This window comes from Zea mays, chromosome 5, assembly GCF_902167145.1.
Source record: "Zea mays cultivar B73 chromosome 5, Zm-B73-REFERENCE-NAM-5.0, whole genome shotgun sequence".
Classification (NCBI taxonomy): Eukaryota; Viridiplantae; Streptophyta; class Magnoliopsida; order Poales; family Poaceae; genus Zea; species Zea mays.
This window is the reverse complement of record NC_050100.1, coordinates 190726682-190751578: the sequence shown is the minus strand read 5'-3', so window position 1 is coordinate 190751578 and position 24897 is coordinate 190726682. Positions and strand designations below refer to the sequence as shown.

The 24897-nt window shown below is 41.9% G+C and overlaps 1 protein-coding gene across 1 annotated transcript; it reads right to left on the bottom strand.

Moving 5' to 3' along the window:
• Positions 1–22839: 22839 nt before the first annotated feature.
• On the bottom strand, positions 22840–23889 carry LOC100275058 (uncharacterized). The gene is given in 3 exon segments (NM_001149252.1): positions 22840–23350; positions 23537–23608; positions 23725–23889. Coding segments are annotated over 3 exon segments (336 nt in total). The 5' UTR covers positions 23797–23889; the 3' UTR covers positions 22840–23158.
• Between the last annotated feature and the right edge of the window lie 1008 nt (positions 23890–24897).

Genomic DNA, 24897 nt, shown 5'->3' with positions numbered 1-24897 from the left:
GAACTTTGAAAACTTATCAACGACCACCATGACACAATTATTAGAATGGGGCAAGGGTAGGCCCTCCACAAAGTCCATGGTCACGGTTTGCCAAGCACCTGCAGGTACAGGGAGGGGCTGCAATAACCCAGGGTATTTGACCCTTTCAGATTTGGATTGCTGACACACTGAACAAGATGCCACAAACTCCTTAGCAAATTTTCTCATTCCTGGCCAAGCAAAAAGCTGCTTTAGCTTGTGGTATGTGTCTGGAAATCCTGAGTGTCCCCCCACAGCAGAACTATGTATAGCTTCCAAAATAGTATGCTGCATAGGTGCATTGTCACCAATCCAGACCTTGTTGTTATACTTGATAAGGCCATCCTGTAAGGTAAATAGAGGTACCGAAGAGGCGTCCACTGAAAGCTTAGTTAACAATTGTTTAGCATGCTCATCCAACAAGTAGCCATCAATGATATCCTGGCACCACTGTGGTGAACAAGCAGATACAGCGAAACAAGTGACAGACACATGAGCTCTTCTCGACAATGCATCAGCAACTCGATTTTGGGTCCCTTGTTTATAGACAATTTTGTACTGCATTCCCAATAGCTTGGTGAATACCTTTTGCTACCAAGGGGTGTTAAGCCTCTGCTCATTGAGGTGAATCAAGCTTTTTTATCAGTGTAAATAATAAATTCCGAGTGTAGCAAGTAATGCCTCCACTGTTCCACTGCCATGAGGATGGATAAATATTCCTTTTTGTAAGTAGATAACCCCTGAGTTTTGACACCTAAAGGTTTACTAATGAATACCAATGGGTGCCCATCTTGCAGTAAAACCACGCCCACTCTGTTCTTACAGGCATCAGTTTCCAAACAAAAAGTTTAGGTAAAATTTGGGATAGCCAACACTAGGGTTGAACTGAGAGCTTGTTTGAGAGAATGAAATGCTTCTTCATGTCCAGATGTCCAGATGAACAACATGCCTTTTTTAAACAGTTGATGTAGTGGTTTTTCCAACACAGCAAAGTGCTTAACGAACTTTCTGTAGTAGCCTGCCAAGCCCAAAAAGCTTCTGAGCTTCTTAATATTCATAGGTGTCGGCCAAGAAAGGACAGCTTCCACTTTAGTGTTATCAGTAGCCACCCCTTGTCACTTATGACATGTCCCAAGTATGAAATCTCTCTCTGTGCAAACTTACACTTAGAGCGTTTGACAAACCAATACTCCTTTTGTAACAAAGAAAGCACTTGTTGCAGATGAGTGAGATGATCCTCAAATGTAGCACTATAAATGAGGATATCATCGAAGAAAACAATAACACATTTTCGAAGCAATGGTGCCAAGGTTATATTCATAGCTCCTTGGAATGTTGCTGGTGCCCCACATAACCCAAATGCCATCACCAAAAATTTGAACTGCCCATGGTGAGTTTGGAAGGCTATTTTAAACTCTTCTCTTGGTTTGAGCCTGACTTGGTGGTACCCTCACAACAGATCTAAGGTGGAAAACTAGGATGCTCCAGCTAACTCATCCATGAGCTGGTCAAACACAGGTATAGGGAATTTCCATTTAACAGTCAATGCATTAAGATAGCGATAGTCAACACAGAACCTGAAACTGCCATCCTTCTTCCTCACCAACAGGACTGGAGAAGAAAAGGTGGAAGAGCTAGGTCTGATAATGTCAGAGTGTAGCATCTCAGAAATTTGTCTCTCAATCTCATCTTTTAGGGTTGGGGAATATCTATAAGGTCTGATATACACAGGTGAAGCTCCTTGCACTAGAGGTATGGAGTGGTCACAGGCCCTGACTGGAGGCAATGATGTAGGCTTAGAGAAGACACTATCAAATTTGGACAGCAAGGATGCTATAGCCGGATCCAGGGAACACTCTTCAGGTGTAGAATCAGACAAATCAATAGGAGTAATGTGTAGGAGTATTTCAGTTGATTGTGCTGAAGCACAACCATGTAACATCACCTGAACACCCTGATACGGAATGCAAAGCCACTTTTGTTGCCAATGTACATGCATAGGACTAAAGTGCTTGAGCCAGTCCATACCCAACACCAAGTCAAACATTGGCAGGTTCAAAATTCTCAAATCCTATTTAAAGTTGTATCCTTGTATGGACCATATAGCATGAGGGACCAAACTTGTACAAGATACTCGAGCGCCATTAGCCATTTGGACCTGTAAGGGAGTGGTTGGTACAACATGCATACCCAACTTAGACACTGTTGTCTGGTTAATAAAAGAGTCGGTGCTGCCTGAATCTATCAGAATCAAGACCTCTACTGTCTTCATAACACCCAAAAACCTCATTGACCGTTTAGCAGTCAGGCCATTCACCGCTTCAGACGAAATGGACATCACCATATGCTCTTCTGGCTGACACTCCTCATTATCCCGATCTTGTGTAGATTCACTGGACAATAAATCCCAAACTTCCTAGATAGCATGTAACTGAACCGTGGCATTGCACGTATGACCACGATGCCATTTCTCGGCACAACGGTCACACAGACCGCGTGCACTCCTATAAGCCTTGAGAGCACCTAACTTGCCATCCATGGATGATGAATGATCATGCTTCTTCTCAGATGCATTCTCCTTAGTAGCTGGCACCCCATGTTGTGGAGGTGGCGGTAAGGGCAGAGGGTTCAGATGCGCCGGCTTTGACCAAGCCCGAAATTCCCCTTTTTGTGATCAACTCGAGCTGTTGGTAGGGCCACCTCTTCCTACAACAAAGCCAAGGAACATGCGGAGTCCAAGTCCAAAGGACGCTAAAGCATGACAACAACACGAATATCACTACGAAGACCTTCCACAAATCGTGTAGCAAAAAATAAAGGATCAGGAATGGACTCATAAACTACCAACTGGTCGACTAGAGACACAAACCTATCCTGATACTCTAAAACTGTACTCGATTGTTGTATGCGAAAAAGTTGTCTAAGCAAAAACTGCAACTGATCACGACCAAATCAATCATGTAACTGTCTGCACAATAAGGGCCATGACAATCATGGATGTTTGTGCTGCACCGATTGGAACAAACACGTGACCTGAGGAGATAGGTGCATGGAAGCCACCTTAATCCACACTTTAGGTTCAACTTCGTACATGTCGAAGTAATTTTCACAGCGTGATATCCACAATCTCGGATTCTCACCCTCGAAAATGGGAAACGACAACTTAGGCAGTTTTCCTAGGAACGACTCAAGGATTCAGAGCTACAATGTTGATTAAGGCACTGATCAAACATGGGTCCATGAAAGTGAGAAGGAACTGGCGAGGGTGGTATTGATTGCATACCCTTGAGTGGGCCAGGGATGAAGGTCGTGACTGACCCAAACCCTGAATCCCGGATGCATGTGTCGTCGCGGTGCCCATTAGGGTCATCAGAATTGAAGGCAGGTGTGTGTTGACGATGAAGTTCCAAACAGGGTTCAGGTTTGCCGAGGATGCCCTGATCTGCGGTCGCCCAGTCCAGCATCGTCTGATCCCATTGCTTGTTCATCTTGCATAATTCCAGCTTGACGTCCTCCAGGGATGCCTCAACCTTGGGACGCCACTGCTCCAGATCTATGCTCGATTGCTCCAGGGCGACGAGGCGCTCCTCCTTGGTACAGTTGAAGTCGAGGAAGTGTTGCTCCCACTTGAGGTCGAGGGCGGTAAACTTCTTCTCGATCTCATCCAACAAGAACTTGGACGACGGATCCATCTTGCCCTGACGTCGCTGTAGCCTGGTGTAGTACCCGTGTGATGCAGCCATCTCCAGATCGGCAGCAAACTCAAGATCGGACCTCTGATACCAGATGTAACATGGAGAAGGGGAAGGAAGGGAAGAGCAGAAAAGGGTGGAATATAGAGTTGGTATTGGGAATAGTTTCTCCAATTCAATTTCTTCATACCAGGTCACATTGCGGCTAGTGAAAGTCGCCTAGAGAGGGGGGTGAATAGGCATAATCTGAAATTTACAACTTAAAACACAAGCTACAAGTCAGGGTTAGCGTTAGAGTTAAAACCGAGTCCGAAAGAGAGGGGAAAAAATCAACCAAGAAATAAAGTGAGTGGACACAGTGATTTGTTTTACCGAGGTTCGGTTCCAAAGAACCTAGTCCCCGTTGAGGTCATAAAGACCGGGTCTATTTCAACCCTTTCCCTCTCTCAAACGGTCACTTAGACCGAATGAGCTTTCTCCTTAATCAAACGGGGCACTTAGACCCCGCAAGGACCACCACACACTTGGTGTCTCTTGCTTTGATTACAAGTCACTTGCGAACAAGAATGAGGAAGGAAGAAAGTGATCCAAGCAACAAGAGCGCAAAGAACACGAACAAACACTCTCTCAAGTCACTAGGCGGTTGGACTGATTTTGGGGACTTGGAGAGGCTTTGATCTTTTGATTTGTGTCTAGGAGTGAACGCACTAGCTCTTGTATTGAATGAGAACTTCAGAAAACTTGGATGCTTGGAGTTGTGGTGGTTGGGGGTATTTATAGCCCTCAACCACCAACAAGCCGTTGGGGTGCGCCGCCACGTCACCCAACCGTTAGGGTTCTGGAGCAGTTGACTGTTGGAGGATTTGTCCTCTTGCGGCACCAGACAGTCCAGTGCGCCACCGGACAGGTCCTGTTCACTGTCCGGTGCGTCTCTGACACTGTGGCTCTGACTCTACCCACACTGTTTTTCACTGTTCACGCGTCAGGGCGCTGTTGCAGTCGATCGTTGTGCTGGATAACTGTTGCTCCACTGGTGCATCGGACAGTCCGGTGGCACACCGGACAGCCCGGTAAATTGTAGCGGAGTGCGCCTGGAGAAACCCAAGAGTGGCTGGTTCAGCCCTGTACGGACCTGGTGCACCGGACACTGTCTGGTGGCACATCGGACAGTCTGGTGCGCCAGACCACAACACACTTGGTTTCTTTGCTCCTTTGAATTTGGATCCCTAACTTGAATATTTATTGGTTTGTGTTGAACCTTTATGCACCTGTAGAACATATATTCTAGAGCAAACTAGTTAGTCTATATATTTTTGTTGGGCATTCAACCACCAAAATTAATTGTGGGAAAAGGTTAACCCTATTTCCCTTTCAATCTCCCCCCTTTTTTGGTGATTGATGCCAACACAAACCAAAGCAAATATATAAAGTACAGAAATGAACTAGTTTGCATAAGGTAAGTGCATAGGTTACTTAGAATTAGACCAATTGATAATTTTACTAGATATGAATGGATTGCTTTCTTTTATTAACATTTTGGACCACGTTTGCACCACATGTTTTGTTTTTGCAAATCCTTTTGGAAAATATTTTCAAAGTCTTTTGCAAATAGCATTTTCAAATGAATAAGATGGCAAGAAGCATTTTCAAGATTTTGAAATTTCTCCACCTATTTCAAATGCTTTTCCTTTGACTAAACAAAACTCCCCATGAATGAAATTCTCCTCTTAGTTTTCAAGAGGGTTTTAATAGATACCAATTTGAAAATTTACCTTTATATATACCAATTGAAAATAAACATACTAATTGAAAAGGTTGTCATAACAAGATACCAATTGAAGTTTTAAAACAACATCAATTTGAAATATACCAATTTAAAAGTTTTGAAACACAATTAAAATTAGGTGGTGGTGCGGTCCTTTTGCTTTGGGCTTAATACTTTCTCCCCCTTTGGCATTAATCGCCAAAAATGGAGACTTTGAGAGCCCCTTTTTATATTTTTCTCACCCATTGATAAAAGAAATGTGAGTGAAAGAGTATACCAATCTGAGAGATGACGGAATACCAGCAAAGGGTAGATAATACCGATGGAGTTGAGTGGAAGCGATGTCTTTGCCGAATACTCCATTTCCCTTTCAATCTAAGGCTTCATACAGAAGATGCTCATTGAACAATATTAGTCCTAGTTTAGGCACAAGAAGAATAAGAAATATATATGTGCCGAAAGAAAGAGACATGATCAAAGGTATATAAAAATAGCTATGTGTGCAATGTTTCAATCAAAATTCCGAGAATCAAGAATATTTAGCTCATTCCTAAGTTTGTTAAAGGTTTTCTCATCTAAAGGCTTGGTAAAGATATCAGCTAATTGTTCTTTGGTGCTGACATAAGTAATTTCGATATCCCCCTTTGTTGGTGATCTCTCAAAAAGTGATACTGAATGTCTATGTGCTTAGTGCTGTTGTGTTCAACGGGATTATCCGCCATGCGGATTGCACTCTCATTGTCACATAGGAGAGGAACTTTGCTCAATTTGTAGCCATAGTCCCTGAGGGTTTTCCTCATCCAAAGTAATTGCGCACAGCAATGACCTGCGGCAATATACTCGGCTTCGGCGGTGGAAAGAGCTACTGAGTTTTGTTTCTTTGAAGCCCAAGACACCAGGGATCTTTCTAGAAACTGACAAGTCTCGAATGTGCTCTTCCTATCAATTTTACACCCTGCCCAATCAGCATCGGAATATCCTATTAAATCAAAAGTAGATCCCTTGGGGTACCAAAGTCCAAACTTAGGAGTATAAACTAAATATCTCATGATTTTTTTGTCTTGATGGGCTTGACATCCTTCATTCCAAACTTGTTATGTATGTCTTGAATGTACTTTGTTTGGCTGATGAATGTGTCGTCTTGGAGTTGCTTGACTTGAAATCCTAGGAAATATTTCAACTCCCCCATCATAGACATCTCGAATTTTTGTATCATAATCCTACTAAACTCTTCACAAGTAGATTTGTTAGTAGACCCAAATATGATATCATCAACATAAATTTGGCATACAAACAAATCTTTTGCAATAGTTTTAGTAAAGAGTGTAGGATCGGCTTTTCCGACTTTGAAGCCATTATTGATAAGGAAATCTCGCAGACATTCATACCATGCTCTTGGGGCTTGTTTGAGCCCATAAAGCGCCTTTGAGAGTTTATACACATGGTTAGGGTACTCGCTATCTTCAAAGCCGGGAGGTTGCTCAACGTAGACCTCTGTCTTGATGGGTCCATTGAGGAATGCACTTTTCACGACCATTTGATAAAGCCTAAAGCCATTGTAAGTAGCATAGGCAAGTAATATACGAATTGACTCAAGCCTAGCTACGGGTGCATAAGTTTCACCAAAGTCCAAACCTTTGACTTGTGAATAACCTTTGGCCACAAGTCAGGCTTTGTTCCTTGTCACCACACCATGCTCATCTTGCTTGTTGCGGAATACCCACTTGGTACCTACAACATTTTGGTTAGGATGTGGAACTAAATGCCATACCTCATTCCTCGTGAAGTTGTTGAGCTCCTCTTGCATAGCCAGCACCCAATCCGAATCTCTTAGTGCATCCTCCACCCTGTATGGCTCAATAGAGGACACAAAGGAGTAATGTTCACAGAAATGTGCAACTCGAGATCTACTAGTTACCCCCTTATAAATATCACCAAGGATGGAGTTGACGGGTGATCTCATTGAATTGCTTGGTGGACTCTTGGGTGTGGCGGTCTTTGACCCTGAACTTCTTGATCATCTTCCTTGTCTTGATCAACTTCATGTCCCCCTTGATCCTTGTCCTCCTCTTGAGGTGGCTCATCCTCTTGATCTTCATCTTCATTGTCTTGAGCCTGATCCTCATCTTGAGTTGGTGGAGATGCTTGATTGGAAGCTGACAGTTGATCTTGTGCTTATGAAGACTCTTCGGATTCCTTAGGACACACATCCCCAATGGACATGTTCCTTAGTGCGACGCACAGAGCCTCTTCATCATCTAGTTCATCAAGATCAACTTGCTCCACTTGGGAGCCATTAGTCTCATCAAACACAATGTCACAAGAAACCTCAACTAATCTAGTGGATTTGTTGAAGACTCTATATGCCCTTGTGTTTGAGTCATAACCTAGTAAAAAGCCTTCTATAGCCTTAGGAGCAAATTTAGATTTTCTACCTCTTTTAACAAGAATAAAACATTTGCTACCAAAGACTCTAAAATATGAAACATTGGGCTTTTTACTGGTGAGGAGTTTATATGATGTCTTCTTGAGGATTCGGTGAAGGTAGAGACGTTTGATGGAGTAGCAGGCGGTGTTAATCGCCACAGCCCAAAACCAGTCTGGTGTCTTGTACTCATCAAGCATGGTTCTTGCCATGTCCAGTAGAGTTCTATTCTTCCTCTCCACTACACCATTTTGTTGAGGTGTGTAGGGAGAAGAGAACTCATGCTTGTTGCCCTCATCCTCAAGAAAGCCTTCGATTTGAGAGTTCTTGAACTCCGTCCCATTATCGCTTCTTATTTTCTTGATCCTTAATCCGAACTCATTTTGAGCCTGTCTCAAGAATCTTTTAAGGTCTCTTGGGTTTGAGATTTTTCCTACAAAAAGAATACCCAAGTGAAGCGAGAATAGTCATCCACAATTACAAGACAATACTTACTCCTGCCGATGCTTATGTAAGCGATCGAGCCGAATAAATCCATGTCTTGTAGCTCAAGCAGCCTATCGGTCGTCATGATATTCTTGTGTGGATGATGGGCGCCAACTTGCTTTCCTGCTTGACATGCACTACAAACCCTGTCTTTCTCAAAATGAACATTTGTTAGTCCCAAAATGTGTTCTCCCTTTAGAAGTTTGTGAAGATTCTTCATTCCAACATGGGCTAGTCGGCGATGCCAGAGCTAACCCATATTAGTCTTAGCAATTAAACAAGTGTTGAGTTCAGCTGCGTTTTCATTAAAATCAACTAAATATAGCTGACCCTCTAACACTCCCTTAAATGCTATTGAATTGTCACTTCTTCTAAAGACAGTAACACCTACATCTCTAAAAAGACAGTTGCAGCCCATTTTGCATAATTGAGAAACGGAAAGCAAATTGTAATCTAAAGAATCTACAAGAAAAACATTGGAAATAGAATGGTCAGGTGATATAGCAATTTTACCAAGTCCTTCGACCAAACCTTGATTTTCATCTCCGATTGTGATAGCTCGTTGGGGATCTTCATTTTTCTTATAGGAGGAGAATATTCTCTTCTCCCCTATCATGTGGTTTGTGCATCCGCTATCAATAATCCAACTTGAGCCCCCAGATGCATAAACCTGCAAAACAATTTAGGTCTTGTTCTTAGGTACCCAAACAGTCTTAGGTCCTTTCACGTTAGAAACAAGCACCTTGGGTACCCAAACACAAGTCTTTGAACTCTTGTGCTTGCCCCCAACATATTTGGCAACTACTTTGCCTAATTTGTTTGTAAGCACATAAGATGCATCAAAAGTCTTAAATGAAATGTTAGGCTCATTTGATGCAGCAGGAGTTTTCTTTTTAGGCATTTTAACATGTGTAGAATGTCTAGAGCTAGAAGCCTCATTTTTATACATGAAAGCATGATGAGAAACAGTGTGAGGTTTTCTAGCATGAATTCTCCTAATTTTATGTTCGGGGATAATTTGCAGGATATAAAATGTAACCCTCATTATTCTGAACCATGGGTGTCTTGCCCTTTACAAAATTAGATAATCTTTTAGGGGCATTAAGCTTGACATTGCTTCCCTATTGGAAACCAATGCCATCCTTAATGCCAGGCCGTCTCCCATTATAGAGCATGCTTCTAGCAAATTTAAACTTTTCATTTTCAATTTCATGCTCATTAATTTTAGCAGTTAATTGATCTATATAATCATTTTGTTGTTTAATTAGAGCAAGGTGATCATTAATAGCTTCAACATTAACATCTCTACATCTAGTACAAATAGTAACATGATCAACGGTAGATGTAGAGGGTTTGCAAACATTTAATTCATATATCTTAGCATGTAATATGACATTCTCATTTCTAAGACAGGAAATAGAATCATTACAAACATTTAACTCTCTAGCCTTAGAAATTAAACTAGCATTTTCAGTCCTAAGGCTAGAAATTGATTCATTCAATTTATCAATCTTAGCATTTAAACTAGCATTTTCATTTCTACGACTGGTAATTGAATCATGGCAAATGCTTAGCTCTTTAGTCAGGTTTTCACATTTCTCTACTTCCTGAGCATAAGCATTTTTCACTTTAACATGTTTTTTTATTTTGTTTAATAAGGAATTCCTCTTGGTTGTCCAAGAGTTCATCCTTCTCATGAATGGCTCCTATCAATTCATTCAATTTTTCTTTTTGTTCCATGTTGAGGTTGGCAAAATGAGTAAGTAAACCATCTTCGTCTTCACTAGAACTACCCTCATCACTGGATGTTGTATACTTGGGGGTAGTTCTAGATTATACCTTCTTCTTTTTGCTGTCCTTTGCCATGAAACATTTGTGGCCGACGTTGGGGAAGAGGAGGCCCTTGTTGATGGCGATGTTGGCGGCGTCCTCGTCGAAGGAGGAGTCGGTGGAGCTCTCGTCGGAGTCCCATTCCCGACACACATGAGCTTCGCCGCCCTTCTTCTTCTAGTACTTCTTTTCTTTCTTATTCCCCTTCTTGTCGTCATCCCTGTCACTTTCACTAGACATTGGACATTTAGCAATGAAATGACTGGGCTTACCACATTTGTAGCACACTCTTTTGGAGTGGGGTTTGTAGTCCTTCCCCCTCCTATGCTTGAGGATTTGATGGAAGCTCTTGATGATGAGCGCCATCTCCTCGTTGTCGAGCTTGAAGGCATCAATTGGAAGCCTACTTGGTGTAGACTCCCTCTTCTCTTCTTCTGTCGCCTTGAATGCGACGGGTTGCACCTCGGGTGTGGAGGTGGCGCCGTGCTCCAAGTTGACTTTTGGGGGCCTTCGTCTTCCGAAGGTCCTCAAAAACATGATTTAACAATGTTTCCCGAGTGTAATATATGAGCAGGTGCCTTCGGACTTGGATCAGAACCACACAGTATGAAAAGCACGAACGATACGAAGATTTACGCAGCGCCGAAGCTACGCGCAAGAGAGCTTCGGCATAACGGCAAGAAAGGGAACCGACTTAAAAGGGAAAAGGCTATTTAGTCCTCGATAGATTGTTCTAATGTCAATAGTAAACATAAAGGGCATGAATGTAATCTAGACAGGCTGCGTCCTGTGCCTATAAATAGATGAACAGTACCCCCGTACTGTTCACGCGGACTTGTACTCGTTTGTGCGTCACGCTTGTACTTTTTCCTTCTGTCTAGCCAAAGGTACTTTTGTAATTTAATATTTTACCTGTTTTTCCATGATTATATAACGAGAAATATGATGATAATGCCATATGACTGTTTATGTTGTTTTCCATATGTCATGTTCTTCTTCTTTTATTTATTGTATTCCATGATGATGAAGGTATGTCCTTCATGGCCTTCGTCTGAAGATCATTATATCCTAAGGAAAATAATGTTTCGAAGGACGAAGGGTATTAACATTTAATATTTTTATGTTGCCTTGTTCTCAACTCATAGCACTTGAGAGCAAGTCCCCAACATTCGCGCCCACCTCCGGTGAACCCTTTTTCGACCATCTTTGGCAAGCACTGACCTTTGTCATGCCACCGAAGAAAGCTTCAGCGCCAGGGGCTACCGCACTGCAGCTACTGGACCCAAATCAGGAGACCCTTTCTCTTCGAGAGGCCCGAAGCCAGAAGAGGAAGGCCACTAGTCCAACACTCCAGGAGGAGGAATTGGACCAAGAAATCAGAAACATGGAGATAATCCATCAGCAAGTACAAAGGAAGAAGGAGAAGATGGCCCGATTGGCTGATCTTCAAAGGCAGATCGACGAAGCCACTGAAGAAGTACGCCATCTTGCTCAAGACGAACAAGAACGAAGGCCCCAACAGAGGGAGCTTCATCAGGAAGGCTTGTTCAACGACGATGGATGGTATGATGATTTTAATCATGATACCTTTACTTTTGATGATGCTTCTCCCTTGGCAGCAGAACTGCAGGCTATCCCATGGCCCCCATCATACAAGCCACCTCAGCTTCCCATGTATGACGGGCATTCAGACCTGAAGCAGTTTTTGATGAGTTATGAAGCAACTATATCTTCATATGGAGGCAATGCAGCTGTTATGGCCAAGTCCTTCGTCATGGCAGTTCGGAACGTGGCCCAAACATGGTATTATTCTCTTCGGCCAGAGACCATTACTTTGTGGCAGAAGCTCAAGGATATGCTGGTGACAAGTTTCCAAGGCTTCCAGACAAAGCCAGTCACAGCTCAGGCCTTGTTTCAATGCACGCAAGATCATGAGGAGTACCTCCAGGCATATGTCCGAAGGTTCTTGCGTCTTAGAGCACAAGCGCCTACAGTGCCCAATGAAATTGTCATTGAGGACATGATCAAGGGGCTTCGTCCAGGACCAACTGCCCAGTATTTCGCTAGAAAGCCCCCACAGACCCTGGAGAAGCTGCTTCAGAAGATGGATGAGTACATCCGGGTTGACAATGACTTCCGCCAAAGAAGGGAGGAAGCATACATGTTCTCTGAAATGACCAGGGGCTTCGGAGGAAGAATCCACCTGAGGCACGTCAGGTAAATTCACAACTCTACTCAGAGTGATGACAGGGGAAGTCAACAACAGAGGCCGTAGTTTTCCTCGCAAGCTTCGGGGCAGCAACAAAGCTCTTTCCGGCCGCCAGCTCCAAGAGGCAGAAGCGCCAGGGGCTTCGGAGGAAGATATGGGGACCATCCCAGAAAGATCTACTGCTTATTTTGTGGTTAAGACAAGGGCCACAATACAAGAATGTGTCAAATCACCATCCAAAAGAAAAAAGAGATTACAGAAGCTGAAGCCCGACAAAGTCAACCGAAGCAGGTCCTGCACACTGCTTCGTGTCATTCACCCTACATACCAGAATATGTGGGCAATCATCCTGCATCTTCTGTTGCTTCGGCTAATCAGCCGCAAGTTTCTTGGCCATAGCTTCCACCTCCACCGCCACTACAACCTGTCTACTCACGAGTTCAGCAGCCAGAAGGGAGCCAACAGACCCATCAATAGAGAGATTTCAGGGAGGGGTCCGAAGCTCGCACAGTTAATAGCACTGTGCCAGAATCAAAACAAATATACTGAGAGATATCCTACCTATGGCATAGTTTTACATTCACTATCATTTTCTTTTCAATAAGGAACAATCAATGTAAACCTAGTTTTCTTGTCATTTTTAATTTCCCGTACTAGCTTCGTTTATGTCAAAATGAAATATACCTTCGTCATAGACTTACGAGAATGCCGAAGCTACAAAGAGATATTCCTTCGGGAATACAGAGCTAAAAATTGTAGTGAAAGTTTCACCGAGGCCACAAAAAGTCGTTCTTAAAGAGCGCAGCGTAAGTTGCCGAAGCTTCAAAAAGTCGTTCCCAAGGGAGCGCAGTGTAAGTTTCCTGCTCAAAAGTCATTCCAAAAGGAATGCAGAGCCAAATACCGCCGAAATATAAGGCGAAGCGCAAAAAGTCAACGCGAATACCACCGAAATAGAAGGCGAAGAAGTTAAAAAGACGTTCCTTAGGGGATGCAGAACTTACACCGAAAAATAAGCGGTAAAGAAATTTTTGATTATCCCTAAGGGGACGCACAGATTGTGTTTTAGCGTGGGTGTGTCTTCGGCATTGGCATCAATCTTTGCATCATTTCATCACATCATATCGCATAGCATCATATCATACATCATATCACACCAATGACATGAATTGGAAATGAAGTCGATCTTTGAAGAACATTTTACAAACATGAAAAGGTGCCAAGGCACGAAGTAAGCTAAGAATTATAGATTCATCAGTTCCGATGTGGAAGAAGGGATCTATTGTTTACGAAGCATCGGTGTTTTTGCAAAGTGTGGATTTCTTACGAGGCATAAAAAGACCTTTACGAAGCATGAAAAGAAGGAAGGTGTTTTTTCGCCAAAGGCTCAAAAATGATATGTATGTAAAATTTCATGCATCGCAAAGAATTATATTACAAATGACTTACGTATTAGATTCAAAATTGTCAACATAAAATATTACAAACTTAGTCCAGCAAATGTTACATCAACATCCTAAAAATGTTTTTACAATAGCTACTCTTCTTCCTTCAGAACTTTTTCTGCAGCTTCGGTTAGCAGTTTGGTAACAACTTCGTCTACAATAGCTTCGGCCATATTAATAATTTCTAGCGCTTTCTTTGTCTCTGGGTCGGCTAGAGGGTCGAACGGCTCCGGTGGAGGAGGTAGCTCAGCTGCGACAGAAAAAATCAATTAATTCGAAGTCTCGGAAAAACAAACGACGAAGCTACAAGCCAATAAGCAATACCTATCCGTCTCTCAAGTTCTGCAGCTTTCTCAGCTTTTTTCGCTGTTTCTCGAGAGTCGTGGATATCTTTTTTGTTTTTCTTTATTATTTCATGAGCTATTGCTCGGCCGCCATTTTCCCAAATGTCAGTAAAAAATTTGCCGCCCAATAAACTTGCTTCGGCCGAAGGGTATTTCGTATCGTCAACAGAAAAGGCAGTGTCGGCCTGTGCCAAGGTTTTTACATGTTCGCAACCCACCTTCTCCAGAACGGCTGCAGCTCCTCTCGCACCAAAAAATGCGCAGACGTCCCCGCGGTCACTCAAAATCTCCTCAAAAGCTTCGGCTTCACTACTGATCCACTCGATAACGCCCTCAGGGTCACCTCATATGAAGTTGTCTTCGTTTGATTAGGCGCCTACATTGGCGAAGCTAGCCTTTATCTTCTTCACGCATTCCACAGATTTTTCAAAACATCTTTCTTTGGATGCGCGAATCTCTGCAACCGTTTTTTCTAGATATATTTTCCAATATTCGCTAGCATCTCGATCAGCTTCAGCAACAGCACACTTTACTTTGGTTTCTGCCAATTGTTTTCGAAGGTCTTCAATCTCATTCTTTTGAATTTCAGATTGAGCCTTGAAGTTAGCTTCATCCCCCTTTACTTTGTCCACCAATGTAAGTAGAATCTTGTCTTTTTCCGTGGCTTCGTTTCTCAGCCTGATAACCTCTGTTTGAAGGTTGTTGAGAGCAATAGTGCAGCTCTCATCCTCAGCATTCTTTTGCGCCCTTAAGGCGTTGCTAAGTATTAAGCCCTACAAGAAAGAATGAATGGATTAACATGATAATACAAGACTTCATTACAGAATTCATAAACTTCAAAATTCACAACTTTTTGTACCTTCAGACTGTTGTATGCAAGGCTATTCGCAATATCGTCCTTCGTCATAGCACAAAGGCCAGCTTCGAGCTTCGGAAAACCCATACTTTTGGACATCTCCCGACAGACGGATAATTCTTTATTGTCTGGGAGACAATACAAGAAATCATCTTCATCTGTACCATTAAATACTAAGGCCCCCTTCGGGTACTTCAGTTCTCGGGCATAGTGTTTAGCTTCAAAAATTTCTTCCTCGGATAATCTTTTTCCCGAAGCATGTCGAATGACATAATCAAGGTCTTCGGAAGGTGCTTCGGGAGTAAGGGATTCAGCTTCTTTGGCCGCATTTCTCTCAAAAGCTATATCAGTATTTGCAGGTACTTCTTCGGCCCCCCGCTCGGTTGTGGCAAGCTTCGTCTCAATAGGCACTATGGGCTCGACCTCGGTTCCAGCCTCAATTATTGCAGCTTTACCTTTTATCTGCCTAGTATCAGCTTCAGTCTGCGCTTTGGCAGTTTCGACAACCTTCTTTATGGAAGAGGGGCGTTTGGAATCTACTGTTTCTACTGTAGCTTCAGTTTCGGTCGGCTCTGTCTCAGCCTCGGTTTGCATTTTTGAAGCCTCGGGAATTTTCCCTGAAGAAGTATAGCTTAAAGCCTTTACTGTCTCTAGCACGTCCAGTACATTTACCGTCCTTTTTTCTTTTTGGGGTTGCCGCAAGACTTTTTTGTGTCTTCGGTACTGTTATTTCCGCCGAAGGACTTAAAATTTCTAACTTTTTTGCTTCTTCAGTTTTTTGTTCTTCGGCCTTATCCCTATCAGTCTTTGACTCAGCTAGCTCGGCTGAGGACGCCTTCGGCATGGCAGCCGGTTCTTCAGCCTTCTGCGTAGGATGAATGGGCTCCTTTGGATCAGCGGCTGAAGAAGTCTCTCCACCAAACTCAGGCACCACGGCCGGCTCAATATAGCGTGGCCGATGGGTAAGAACCTTCAACTTCTTGCTCTTCGGCGCAGGTTCATCTAAAGTGGCCAAAGCAGCAGCCTTGGTAGAAGCAGCGGTTTTCCTCTTCTTTCCCCGTCGCCGCAGCGGATAGCAGTAGTCAGGGTACACAAATCCAATAGCATCAAAAACCCTATTTGATCTTTTCTTTTTTCGGCTCCCGAAGGCCGCAGATAATGTGTTATCTTCGGACTTGGAATATACTCCAAGTAACTCATCACTAGTATTTTCAATACACTTCAGCCAATCATCATCTGGTTCGACAAACTTGTCCCCAAACCTGAAGGTGTATTTTAATCGAACTAGGTCGCCTTCGCTAGGGTTAGTGATGGTTTCTTTCGGCATTTCCCAGCTATCTATAAGTGGCCATATCCTGTAGGCTATATATTCTTGAAGTAAGTCTCTTGTCCCAATAAAAGAGCAAATTGTGTTGAAGGCCCTTCGGCATGCTTCGGCTGCCTCATCAATTTCTACCTTCGGTTTTCAGAGGCCAAAGCAGGACCAGATGGGGTGCATGATGATCTCTTTATTGTCTTCTCTCGCCTTCAAATCATTTTTCACATAGAACCACTCTTCCACCCAGGCCCCGGGCCATCTCTTCCGAAACGTTGGCACTGGGTAGCTTGCGCCAGAGCGAGCAACGAAGCTATAGCAACCAAAATTGTTATGGTATTGTCCTTTACCCCAGGGCCTTGTCTCATACGAAAGTTCATGCATACTGCAAAAACATCTTGCACTTGGCTCTAGACCTTGACTTCTCACAGCCCTGACAAAGATCCCCATTCTAATAACTGCTTTAGGAGTGATCTGGTGAAGGAAAATCTGGTATGTCTTTAAAACTTCAACAACAAATCTGCTCAACGGAAACCAAAGTCCAGCTTTGAAGAAGCTTCGAAAGATCATAACTTCATTTTCTTTGGGAGCAGGAACGACCCTATCTACGTCAGCCCTCACAATAGACATATCTCGAAAATACCTTCCTCTCATATTATCAAGATGACTCTGTTTGATAGTTGATTTCCCGAAGACTGCATGACTTGGTCGCCAGGGCCGATCTTCAGAGTCTTCGCCTCCACTCTCCACATCATAGCTGTCGCTATCATCAGTATCTTCAGACAAGCCTTCCAGTATCTCTTGAGTAATCTTCTCTGTATTTGTTTTTGCTATTGACTCAACAAATTCGTCAGTCTTCTCCTCAAGGAGCTTCTCCTCTTTGGTTAGCTTCGTCTCAGCAACTGTCTTCTTGTCTTGAGACATCTTCCCTTCGGAAGCAACAAAAACGTGTCCTTCAAATCGAAGCTCAAAAGCTTGAAAGCTATCAAGCGCTAGTAAGCACAAGTTATAAAATTGAGAAAATAGGGCAAATGGCACAAGCACTGTATCAAGTGCAGTTGGTGTGAGTTCCTATTTATACGCCCAGTGCGCCCCAAGTTGGAGGGCCCCGTCTGTCATTAACTGTTGCTATTCTAGCAAAGGAAAGGTGTTTTTTCGGACCTTCGGCTTAGGGCCTTCGTCCATGTCGCAATCTGAATTCGTCATTCTAACAAATTAATATTGCGAGGGGCTACTATTGGGGGCCTTCGTCTTCCGAAGGTCCTCAAAAACATGATTTAACAATGTTTCCCGAGTGTAATATATGAACAGGTGCCTTCGGACTTGGATCAGAACCACACAGTATGAAAAGCACGAACGATACGAAGATTGACGCAGCGCCGAAGCTACGCGCAAGAGAGCTTCGGTATAACGGCAAGAAAGGGAACCGACTTAAAAGGGAAAAGGCTATTTAGTCCTCGATAGATTGTTCTAATGTCAATAGTAAACATAAAGGGCATGAATGTAATTCTAGACAGGCTGCGTCCTGTGCCTATAAATAGATGAACAGTACCCACGTACTGTTCACGCGGACTTGTACTCGTTTGTGTGTCACGCTTGTACTTTTGTCTTCTGTCCAGCCAAAGGTACTTTTGTAATTTAATATTTTACATGTTTTTCCATGATTATATAATGAGAAATATGATGATAATGCCATATGACTGTTTATGTTGTTTTCCATATGTCATTTTCTTCTTCTTTTATTTATTGTATTCCATGATGATGAAGGTATGTCCTTCATGGCCTTCGTCTGAAGATCATTATATCCTAAGAGAAATAATGTTTCGAAGGACGAAGGGTATTAACATTTAATATTTTTGTGTTGCCTTGTTCTCAACTCATAGCACTTGAGAGCAAGTCCCCAACATTGGCGATGTGTTTGGAGTCTTTGATCAGGTCCAGGTGGTGGCTTCCTCCGGCGCTCGTTGTGACCGATGAGGCGGCGGTGGCAGCTACATTTCCCTTGGTCAAATTCATGTAGCTGGTGGAACCTATGATTAGAGCGAACATGTTTTTTACTCACAGTACACACTCAACGAGATAATTTGCTTATCAAAGCAGGGTCACAAGACGACCAATAGTAGTAGGTCAACGGCTCGTGCATTCACAACCCAAAACAATGTTGGGAAAATAAATAGTAGTGTATATACATCAGACCACTAATAACGAAAAAATGAGTCATGTCAAGAATATAATGGAGTAAATCAGACCGGTTTTTTAAAGTTGTTCGTGTAGTTGCTCGATGTTGTCGTACTGTCCCGTCTCGGCGTTTTTTTAATACTCCGTCTATTTTAAAATATAAGTCATTTTATCTTTTTTAGATTCATAAGAATGACTTGTTGGTTTTCACCCTTGACTTAATGCATTTATAGATTATCGATTTGCAACCGTTTAATAATGCCACGATAGATTGTCGACTTGCACATATTTATGAACACTTCACGATACATTTGTCGGTTTCCATTTTGAGAATGAGCACTAGATCATCGGCCCAGATATATTGCTTAAAACATGTGTAGTTTTCCTTTTCGCCATGTTATAACAAAGACTATGTTGCTTGTCCATATGTGTATTTTTTATTTGCAAATTGTCGTATTCCATTTAACGAACTTATAGTTTGTCGGTTTTCGCTCTTGGCTAAACACATTTATGGATTAGGATTTTGCAACCATTTATTAACGACATGGTAGTAGATTGTTGGTTTGCACCCATACATGGTTGTCGGTTTCCATTTCGAGAACATGTAGATTGTCGCCTCACAAAATATTGATTAACAAATTTATTGTTTGTCATTTCACCCTCTTATACAAAGACTAACTTGCTTGTTCGTTTGTACATTATTTCTTTACAAATTGTCATATTTCATTTAACAAACTTGTCGATTGTCGTTTTCATCCTTTGCTTAGCACATTAACGTTTGCAACCATTTATCAACGACATGGTAGATTGTCATTTTGCACCCATTCATTGACACATTATGGTATATTGTCGATTTTCATTTAAAGAACTTATATACTGTTTGTTTATATATATTGCTTAACAAAGTTGTTGTTTATTATTCACCATGCCACGACAAATATTATCTTGCTTGTCCATTTGTACAATTTGTTTCTTTGCAAATTGTCGAATCATTTAACGAACTTATAAATAGTTGGTTTCCTCCCTTTGTTGAAGCATTTACAAGTTGTCACTTTGAAACCATTTATTAATACCATGTGATGAATACATAAGGTGGGTTACAAAAATATCATGTTATCACCATATATAAAGGTTTGATTAACACCTTGATGATTATCCTAATTGGTTAGGGGTTACACCCAGTGGGTATGCTCATGCGCCCTCGCTAGATATTGAGAAAGGCCCATATAGCCCTAAGATGTCCTGACCGATGAAAGAAGCCTTTGGCCAAAACATGGAACACATCCCTCATCTAAGAATCTAGGTGCTCCCAAGGAACCCGACATAGGCCTACGTAAAACTTCAGCACTGATGCACATGACTATACTAAAGGTGATTCGATAGAAATGAGCTATGTTCTATCATCTCGGTCAACCCTCATCCTATGATGATGCTAGAAATCTTTTGATAGGCATAAGGAGACTAACATGTGAACGAAGTCATAACTACTGTGGCCCTAGCACATTGTTATTCCTTGATCCTATGAGGCTTTGTCTTAGCTACTTCTAGGGTGTGACACAACACGACAAGGAAGAAAATGAGGTCTATTTGCCCTAAGGAATAGATGAGGGTGCAGGACAACATGGTAATATCTCTGGAGGAGGCTTCTCCTTCATTGGCATGCCATGAATGCCAATAGGAGAGTAGATCCAAGAGAGATACAACAACATCTCTATGATCTGATGACCAACTCTAGACCCCTACACGGGACATCTAGGATGGTTCCAATGCTACCGACCATGATAATGTAGGAGACGATGTGAACACATCCAATGACTCTAGGTTACAAACACAAAATCCTTGAGCTCACATGCCAACCAAGGAAGATAACAAACACAAATCCTTTTACTCCCTAGCCCCTGATTGATATAAGTTGGGACATAGGCTCCTATGGACAAGAAGACATTGATTCAAGCTGATTCGAGAAACAAACCCTAGATTCGAACTAGCTACCTCTCTTCTACTACCTCTCTCTTTGTGTGTGTAATAACTCATTTGAGCATTCCAACATAAAGAACTCGATGCTAGATTAGGGGCCATGTGCTCAAATAAAGTAGGATAAATCTTCCATGTCTTGAGTGCTAACCACCAAAGTAGTACACATATACACACTAATCGATCCACTAATTACTTGTTATGGTTATGAACCCAATACACCATGGTAGATTGTTGATTTTCACCAATTCATTAATGCCTTAGTAGATTGTCAAATCCCATTTTGAGAACTTATAGATTGCCAATTCAAATATATTGGCTAACAAATTGTAGTTTGACTTTTTACCTTCTTACGAAAATAAAGACTATCTTGCTTATCCATTTCTACATTTATAATTACAAATTTTCAAGTTACATTTGTTAAAAGTGTTGGTTTGGCCTTTTTCTTAATGCTAGTATTTCTTATGCTCAAGCAGATAATTCTGCAAGCACATAGAATACACTTATAGCACTTCACTAAGGAGTATTTCAAGGTATCATTCTTTATTGAACCCAAGGAAAAGCGGTAGCTAGAGATCTTTATGTTTACTAAACTTAGTAACAACTATTGTAGAAGCAATCAAATTATGATAAAAATAGTTGTTGAAATAAGCCAAGATAAAGATAGTTCAAGATAATTAGCAAGGTATAACTAGGTAGGAGGATAACGAGAGAGTAAAGATTCCTATGATTGAAACTCTAGTTATATGGGTCTACCTTAGCCACACAATTGCAACACAACGATTGAGTCTACACAAAAAGTATATTAGACGGTAGGTGAGACAATAGGAGATGTAACTCCTACTCGAAGAAGTATCTATATTTTTATGAAGGACTTACCCTTTAAAACTTACCTATAAACATGTGGTGGCAAAGGTCGTTATGTTGGGGATGTTTTAGAATGTATAGAGTGTATTAAACTAGACCAAAATAAAAGAAAATTAACTTGAAAAAAACTAACGATCAACATTTTTGAATGGAGAGAGTACCAACGAATTCTCTAGGGGAGGCCTTATGTTGGGGATGTTTTAGGACTTATTTGTTATGTCTGGAGTAATAGAGTTTAAAATCTGGGAATTTGTCCACATTAAAAGAGGCCAGGTCCTACTATATTACTGTACTATATCAAGACCTTTTGTCTCTTAGCTAGATTTACTAGAGCAAATCCAACTCATGTCCATATAGTCATTTTATCATACAAAATACTTCTTTTATTTTAGATGTTAAAACAGAAAGATGCTTGGCTCTCAGAAAACGATTTTATACAATAACTTATGAATAAAGATATTTCCTGTTTCTAATTTAGTGGTGTGCCCGATATATTTTCATATAATTAGAAAAAAAAATGGCGTCACTTATTTGAGGAGATGCCTTTTTGTTGACCACAAACTAGAAATGACGCAAGTATTAAGCGCACGCACCCCAATGAATTGCATAAAATATTCGAACAAAAGTACGGATTGATAGAACATGCGATCATACCTGAGCGCGCAAAATTAGCTTGAACGAAAGATTGTGCGAGGAGAAACAAAAAAAAAGAGAAATCATTGCGTAAATAGTTGTATGTCCGTCAGTCTCCTTAATTCTTGGTTTCTCGTTGTACAGGTTGTCGCTCAAGCTTAAATTTCTACAGTGTTGGTTTATCTATCTTTTCATTTTACCTTTCCTTGTACCATCGTGGTTCTTCACGGATGATTGCCATGTATAATTTTGTTGGGATTATTTCTCATAGACTTTTCCTAAACGCTCTTAATGGTGTGCTAAGTGCGTGGGTGGCATATATGGTAGCATCCCAAACCGCCGTAGCACTTGCTGAGCGTCTTTCGGCACTTGTACTGGCCGTATCCCATTACAGTCAGACGCAACCAAGCATGCAGGAGAAGCAGCGTGATCAGTTTGTACAGTGAATTGATTACATGCCGAAATTAAAAGCCCCAACCAAACAGCTAGTCAGTTGTTCTAGTCTGTAACGACGAGTATATATGAGCTGGAAACATCAACGAGAGATTGGCACAGTAAACATGGCAAAAGAAAACTGGGTTGCACGGCTGTACCTGTTTCTTTTAGGGTTAATTAGAAACATGTCAGTGGCATCCATCCAAATGAACTAACTATCTAATTTTGCAAAAGTTAAGTGGCATGTTTACAATCCTTCGTTTTAGGCCCTAATAATTAACCGTTTGTGCAGTAGGACGCGAGAGATGCATAAGCCGCATGGTCTTCGCCCGGTTGAACCTTGTTTCTCCACTCAGCAGTCAGCACATCATCAGTAAGGATAATCTGAATCATAAACATAAACAACCATATAGCAGGCAGTGTACTCCGACCGATTCCACGGATCGAAAGCGATACATACAGCCGACGAACACACGCTCTAGCTACGACCTGCTCGACTCGGTCGGAATCACAACACACCAGAACAGCTAAATTATCACCCAACATCCAGATGATTAACAAACTGGGAAACATGACTGACGAAAGGAAACTAATACGGAGTAATTATTATTAGACGGGATGATGATCCTCCTGATGCAGATCCAGGCCTCCCTCTCCTTGTGCGGTTGTGCTGCTGCTGCTCTTGATTATTACTGGTCTTCCACTGAAGCAGGTGGCGTTGCCGCCTGGCTCGTGCCTGCGACGATCTCCTTCTCGGCCTCGTCCAGATCCTTGAGGAATCCCTTGACGGTGTCCGCCAGATCCTTGTAGCGCTCCCCTATTTCTGCCGGCGTCATGGCTCGCAGCGGGTCGACCGGCTCCCCCTTTGCTTCGGATTTGTTCTGAGACGATCGAGAATTCAGAAGCAAGGAAGATCCAGAGACGAATTAGTACTAGATTACACTCAGTTGCCTACGTATATATGGTTCAGCGTAGGGCATCTCTTCTGTGTGTTTCTCTGGTTCACAGACCGCTGGGAAGTAAAAAAAAAACAAGAAAAGAAAAGAAGATGATGACCATTTGCCTACCTCCGGCTCGGAGCTCTCCATCTTCTTCCCCGTAGGAAATAGAATTTCCATCTTCTCTAGCAGCACCGGTAGCTGTTTATGGAGGTTTAGTACACTCAGTTCTTATTTGCCGTTCTCTTGAAATCGTATTATTCAATGAACCATAGTGAAGCAGATTTTAGTTAAGTGACCAACCAGCCGATGATTACCTGCTTGTAAATAATGTCATACTCCCTGCGGCACTTGGCCACCCTCTTCTTCAAACTATCTTCCAGCGACATCCCACTGGTTAACTCACTAAGCACCTATCTTCTAGCTTGTGTTTGAGCCTGTCACTCAATTCTGCTGGATCTGGCTACTGTGAATTTTGAGGTGATATACGATACGGAGGTGGTCATTTTATAGAGCCAGCTAGCTTTACTGTTGGGCTGGGAAGTGTGGCTGTCACTGACCACACCCAGGTTCGAGTTGTCTTCAACTCGATCAGATTTAGTTTCATTATCTATTTTTCTTATAAAATATAGTTTTTTCTAAAGTTATACAGTTTTTTCTATGTATTTAGACATACATTATGTCTACATACGTCGCTATGTATTTAAAAAAAGTCAGAAAAACTTACAATTTGAATCAGACGGCATAGAAGGTATTTTTTTTCTTTGTGTGATTCTTTAAATGCATAAGACTATAGTCTGTAGGAGAAGCACAAAAAAAGGGCATAGGATTCCAAGCTGCTGTACTACGAAAAGGAAAAAAAAATAATTCTTTTCTGAGATTAATTAGGTCCCTTTTTCTATGCAAAAAAAATAATTAATCAATACTGTATAATATTGTGAGTCAGCTGCATAATCCTCACGCCGCTAGCGGTTAAACTAGTGCAGCATTGTACAAGCTAGCATCACACAATTTGAGCTCCACTACTGCATGTCTACATGCGCAAGCCTGCAACGTTAAACTTGCATGGGGCGCGCCTTGCATTGGCAGGACCGCAGGATGCTGCAGCCACCCCACAACTGGACGGCGTTGGCACGTTGCCCGTCATTTGTTGAAACGGAAGCCTTTTGCCAGCAAAACTGGGGAGTTCTTTCGAATGACACAGCGCTAGATTCCCTGCTCTCCCTCCATGTCGTCCTCTTATTTGTGTTACAAGAAAATTTACGTGATGATGCGCGCTAGAGACGAACAACTTAAGTTAATTAATCTAATCAGGCTTTCATGAATCTAGTTGGACTGTTCGGAGGTTTCTATAGGGAACTTATTAGATCAAGATTAAAATTTTCACATATATATTGGAGTTTCCTACTTTTTTTTTGCTACTGCATAAACACATTTTCATCCAAAGAAGTTAAAAAGAGTTTAAGTAAGACATTTTCATCCAAAGAAGT